At 38.4% G+C, this 6,753-nt stretch overlaps 1 gene segment (V, D, J or C); it reads left to right on the top strand.

The window, feature by feature from the left end:
- Positions 1-5,739: 5,739 nt before the first annotated feature.
- On the top strand, positions 5,740-6,527 carry LOC116219581. The segment is given in 2 exon segments: positions 5,740-5,921; positions 6,040-6,527. Coding segments are annotated over 2 exon segments (444 nt in total).
- The last annotated feature ends 226 nt before the right edge of the window (positions 6,528-6,753 follow it).

The following is a 6,753-nucleotide window of genomic DNA, read 5'->3' as shown; positions in this document are numbered from 1 at the left end:
GGAAAATAGTCTTATCAAATAGGGATCTCTCCCTGGTCTAATTTGTGGCAGTTTAGGTGTTCTTGATATACCAGAGTTTGAGAACCGCTGTGCTAAATAATATTTGAACATGCCAATTACAGTGCTGTTTTTTTTTTTACAAGTGTATTCACCTTGAAATAAAAATAAAACTGACAAAAAACTAAAAGTGAAAGCCGGTTTACACAATGAAACAAATGGCACTAACACAATAGACTGTTAGAGTTTACCTTCAATATTAACAGATGAAGCGCTAACGTTAGCCGCGCTGCTGTTGCTTGGTTGAGATTCATTAACGTTACCTTCACTCCATGGCGCTCAAAAACGCGACATTCCTGCAAAGTTATTGCATGCAGTATGGACAAATGTTTCGGAGTAACCCCCCCCCCCCCTTTGACGAAAGAGACGTTTTGCAAGCACTGCAATTGGCCCTGTGGTCGTCTTTTTGCGTGAAATATAACCACACTTTTGAACACCTCTGCTCCAAGGAATCGGTCCACTGGGAACCGGTTCTTAACAAGAACCAGTTCTCGATTCCCATATGTATGGGTGAAACCTTTATTGTCAGAGAGCCCTGTTCTCATGACTGTATAGTGGTGTTAAATAAGTCACTCTTACCCTGCAGACTAGCTGATGGGTGATGGGTCTCATCTTAACAGAAACACCACAGTGGGGGCCTCTTTTTGTTGACAGTTGTCTGTAATGGACAGATTGTTTTGTCATTGTAATAAAGAAACACTTTAATCATGTTAAGACTTTGCTCATGAATGCAAAAGTAAAATGCTAAAGTTTGCATGAAAGTAGAAAGACCACTAATGATGTAATTTCAATGATCGTCTATTTAATCTGCAACCATGTGGGTGAGAGTGATTTGATTTAAGCTGCACTCTCATTTCCTCAATGTAAGTGTAGACAGCTGTTTTGCTAATAATGTTTGAAATGGATTGTAAATCGATTGAGTTTAAATGAACCAATTCGTTTTTAAAGTGTCGAGTTGAATTAATTAATTCATGCAGTCCATGACTTTCTTGGTTTATTTGTTAATATCCAAAAGTCAATCCAGTGCTGAAATGCAATATATTATTTATATAATTTGATTTAAAATATAATAATAAAGGAGGGAACTCAGCAAGACCCTACTTGTGGCAAAATTTGACACAGTTAATATACCTGAGTGATGCACAATGAGACCTTAATATTAATGTATTTAATGAATTGCGTAAGATACAATACATCAGACAGCACGCTTGCTGATGTAACAAAATCAGGTAGCACCAGACATAGATACCATGTGTGAGTCTAAAATGCTGAAACTTTCCCTTGATAAATGATTTTTTATGAACGTTTAAAATAGTGATTGGGACATGGATTTAAATCCCAGGAAACAATCAAATAGCAAAGGGATCATTTAAGCCATTGAGGATAAATACTCTGAATGGCTAAGTGAAGCCACTGAGATAATTGTCCAAACAAGAGTCATTATGAAACAAAAGTCCAAAAGGTTGGACTCTGCTGTATACCAAGATGATAATACAGTTAAACAGAATATGTGGAATTACTCCATTAGTAGAATTACTACACCACTGTGTTACTATCCTGACCAGTAAAGGCACAGTGCAGCTCATGACCAATCTTCTCTACCAGTCAGGGGAGGAGCTGAACAGACAGACAGCATCATGGTGAGATCTGATGAAAGTGCCTGAGTGGAAAGAACTGAATCCACACAGATCTGCATACCAGCCTCACACATGAACTACACTATGTGCTCTACCATGATGATTCCTCTAACAGTGATACTGTTTTCAACCTTCTTAGGTAGGAGACATACCCTTTCCACACTTACCAGTTCTTTTTAATTAAATAATTGACAATTAACCAAATACAGATGGTTAATGTCTTATTCTAATTTATGTGCAATCAATCTTCATGTCTCTATTCATAGCTAGCCAGACATAGATACCATGTGTGAGTCTAAAATGCTGCACTTGTTTACTATTGCAGTGATTACCATTTTGAGGCCGGTGTTGCATGCCTTTTAGACACGTTTTTGCCTTCATTTTAGCTGTAGACTTGCTGCTACATCTAACTGTTAGAAAGTTTACTATTAATTCACTGTTTAAATAAACACATGCTATGAGAGAAATACTGTAGAACTCTGCATCATCTGAAGTCTACTGCCCTGACACCTCCCACACCATCAGAAGTTGATAAGGAGAGAGGCACTACTGAGTGTGTGGCAGAGAGCTTCAGAGTCTATCACTGAACCATCATGGCTCACTGGCTATGGGAGTTACTTCTGCTCTCTGTGTGCTTTTTTTTTAGGTAGGTTATGTCTGATCAGATTTCAGGTTTCAGTCTGTAGAATCAGTAGCCTGCAATTATCAAAGGGCTTTTCTGTGTTTTCCAGTTTCCAGAGTGCAGATCACAGGAGACAGTTGATCAGCCAGAGAGAGTTCTCATGGCTTTTGAGGGAGGGAGGACAACTCTCAATTGTACATACAAAACAACTGATTCTTTTCTGGTACCAATGTCCAATGACTTCCCCAGATAAAAACCTCTTACATCACTAAATTATACAAAGATATTTTAAGTGTCTTAAAGAAATAGGAAGCTGTTGACAGAGAAAACTGAGAAAAACTATTTTAAAAACATGAATATAGTGTAAATTGACACTGAAATGGCATTCTTACTCACTCTGTTGGTAAGCAATACTGGAAAGGGTTGGTCCACTTGAGGTATTCCTGAGTACCTGAACAGCAGCACAGTTTCTAACTTTCAGTAAAAAGCAGAAGAGACTAAATGAAAAAAGCCCAAAACAAACTTTAGAATGTTTGCCTGCTGCTGCTTATTATGACATAACATGAACCTAGTCTGACATCACAAAGAAAGCACTCATAATCCAAAATGAATTAGTTGTATTTAATTTAAAGACCCACAAACCTTGTTGAGTTTATTATGCTGCTCTATTCAGTGCTACTCTTCACAGCCATTGCAGGTAACATTTATACATATAATACACATTCACATGACTTTTTGTCTGATGGCAAACATTCAGGATACATTAATGTATGCATTTCATACTAGGTGGTAACATTGCTAGCCTGAAGTAATGAGTTTTCATTTAAAGAAATTGACATTTGGCAATCAATGAGGTTTTATTCTAAAAAGCTTCAAACCCTTCTTCATCCACAAGGTGGCAACATCACACTTCCCTCCTCAGAAAGACCAGTACATATTAGCATCTGTTATGTCATTAAGCCTGTAGAAACACTCTGGATCCACAAGGAGACATAACTGCTAGGAATTAATGTTGACACACTGACAAGAGAATCTGCTTGAAAGAAACTGTTCAACCATGGAACTTAGCCTGGGGAAATTATTTCTCATTACTTTATTATATTTTGGTAGGTGTCCTAACCATTTTCAACTTTCCATTAAAGTTACATAATGTACTGCTGGATTTTGTAGAAGTTGTATGTTCAACTTAATGGTTTTTATTTCAGAATGCAGAAGTGAAGACTCTGTTGATCAGCCAGGAGGATTTCTCACTGCCTCTGAGGGAGATTCAGTAACTCTCCCCTGTACCTACACCAGCACCAGCACAGGACTGGCCTACCTGTTCTGGTACCAACAGAAACCTCATGGAATCCCTGCATACATACTGTGGAGATATTCCACATCAGGGTCTAATGATGAAACATTCAAAGAGAGATTTGAGGCCAATCTCACCTCAAACTCAGTTCCTCTGACCATCCAGAATCTACAAGTGTCTGACTCTGCTGTGTACTACTGTGCTCTGAGGCCCACAGTGACAGCTGCACACTCAGTGCTCATACAAAAACATAGGCTTCCTAGTCACATGGACAGTATCTATTGATACAGGTGTTCTTTCTGTTTAAAGAGTGTGATACTGTATTACTATAACAAGTTGATTTTAACAAGTTGATAAAAGGGTGATTTGTCAGCTGAAAGACAAAATCACACATTCATATGAACTGATTATTAAGTTGTTGATAAACTATTAATTTGAAGAAAATGAAACTTTCCCTTGATAAATGATTTTTTATGAACGTTTAAAATAGTGATTGGGACATGGATTTAAATCCCAGGAAACAATCAAATAGCAAAGGGATCATTTAAGCCATTGAGGATAAATACTCTGAATGGCTAAGTGAAGCCACTGAGATAATTGTCCAAACAAGAGTCATTATGAAACAAAAGTCCAAAAGGTTGGACTCTGCTGTATACCAAGATGATAATACAGTTAAACAGAATATGTGGAATTACTCCATTAGTAGAATTACTACACCACTGTGTTACTATCCTGACCAGTAAAGGCACAGTGCAGCTCATGACCAATCTTCTCTACCAGTCAGGGGAGGAGCTGAACAGACAGACAGCATCATGGTGAGATCTGATGAAAGTGCCTGAGTGGAAAGAACTGAATCCACACAGATCTGCATACCAGCCTCACACATGAACTACACTATGTGCTCTACCATGATGATTCCTCTAACAGTGATACTGTTTTCAACCTTCTTAGGTAGGAGACATACCCTTTCCACACTTACCAGTTCTTTTTAATTAAATAATTGACAATTAACCAAATACAGATGGTTAATGTCTTATTCTAATTTATGTGCAATCAATCTTCATGTCTCTATTCATAGCTAGCAGTTTTGGAAACCCTATTGCTCCAGACACTGCAGTGAAGTTTGCCATGGAAGGAGATACTGTTCTGCTCTCCTGCAGGTACAATGGAACTAACTATGGTCTGCACTGGTATCGCCAGTTTCCCCTGTCTGTGCCACAGTTCCTAATTCTAGATTATGAAGGAATTATTACCAATGCGACTCCCCCTGTTCCTGGGATATCAATAAAACATGACAAGACAGCAAGGCAGCTGTTCCTGAATATTTCATCTGCTGAAGTCTCAGACTCTGCTGTTTACTACTGTGCCATGCAGCCCACAGTGTCAGGAAACCCAGCTGCACTGAACAAAAACCCTCACAGCATTTAGTGTGTTTTCATAATGGATAATTTTATTTCCTTCAATGCTTCCACATACTCGTCCAGTTCATCTAACTCTTTCGGTAAACATTTCAACATAATATCCAGTCAAATAAAATGTAAACCACTAGGTGATGGCATTTCAGTATGCTTCATAAAAACGTGAGATTGTACATGAATGTGGATCAGTTCTTCCTGTAGTTTTGACTTTGGTCCTCAATACAAATCAAAACAACAGAAGAGATAAAGAAGAAAGGCCCTATAAGAAGGCTTCATTCATATGAAAACAAATGGGTCATACATGACTCAGTCATATGTTTAAAAGTACAGTGATAGCACAAAAGTGTATTTTTCAGTTGGACCTTGTTTGTCAGGTTGCTAAAGCCAGTGAAGAATGTTAGGACTCGAATATTGGCTCACTGCTTAGAGCATCATAATGTCTGGATGCATTGTGTTAGGGCCTGCACTGAATAAGGGATAATGGCCACCTAATGAATGCAAAAGAGCTGAATGTTGTACACCATATTCTATAACAAAAGGTATTACAACGTCTAATTGGATAAACAATTAATTTTGTACATCCAGTATTTTTTTCCATCTTCCAAGCAGTATATCTCATGTCAATGCAATACATGTATGGCTTGAATTCATACACAAATGATGAAATAACTGAAGTTCAGGAAGTGGGGTTTAAAATGATATTCAGTATGTAAATATTATATGGAATGAAAATATCAGACCTCAGACGAGAGGAGGAGCTCAGCAGGAGGTGGAATGTTTCCTCTGTGAAGAAGATTAAAGTAGGAGTGACTCACAGTGAGCTCTATACTGTACTCTAGTAGCCACCTCCACAATGTTGCTGTTTCAACTCATCTCATGTTGGGCCCTGGCAGGTAAGAGATATCATTTATCAGATACATTCAATTTGTGTTGTTGATGAACATAGATAATAATTATGCCAGTAAAACACCATTCTCTTCTTCAAATCGTTTTCATTTCTCTGGTTTAAAGGTGTTGGTTTGGGGAACAAGATCACTCCAGACAGAACCGAAGTCTTTACAGAGGAAGGACTGAATGTTACCTTGTCCTGTAATTACTCTTCTGCTCAAACTCTACAGTGGTACATTCAGTATCCCAGATCAGCTCCCCAGTTCCTCCTGCTTGTGCTACATGGCACTGGGGAAGACCCGAGCTCAGGCAAACATCCCCGCCTGATGGGGAAACTAAACAAAGAGAAAACTCAAGTTTTTCTGCAGATCTCCTCTGTTCAAGTCTCTGACTCTGCACTGTACTACTGTGCTCTGACGCCCACAGTGACACAACACCAAAGACTGCCATACAAAAACCTGAATGTCACTGAATGTGAAGAAATTCAAGATGAAGAGAGAGGTATGACACGCAGAGTCCAGATTTAGCTGCATTGTCGATGGCATATATCACTGTTCAACCATAAAATACTGAAAGACATTTAAAGACACTACCCATTCTAGCTGCTTATTTAGTACAATACTTCTGTCTCCTCTTGTCATGGTTAAAAGGCCCCTGAAAAATGACAAGCCATTGAAATGTGACTCAGCCTTCATTTGCACTTAAGTTGATAATATATTCTGATCAACACATATAACATTATGATGTTTTTATTGTTAAGACAAACACTTGGCATGAGGAGGTTGGGAAGTAATGGAGTAGGCCTGACAAGGGAGATTACTTATAAAAACATCTGTA

This window comes from Clupea harengus, chromosome 25, assembly GCF_900700415.2.
Source record: "Clupea harengus chromosome 25, Ch_v2.0.2, whole genome shotgun sequence".
NCBI classification, from domain to species: Eukaryota; Metazoa; Chordata; class Actinopteri; order Clupeiformes; family Clupeidae; genus Clupea; species Clupea harengus.
Note: the sequence above shows the minus strand (reverse complement) of the source record. Positions and strands in the feature narration are given on the sequence as shown.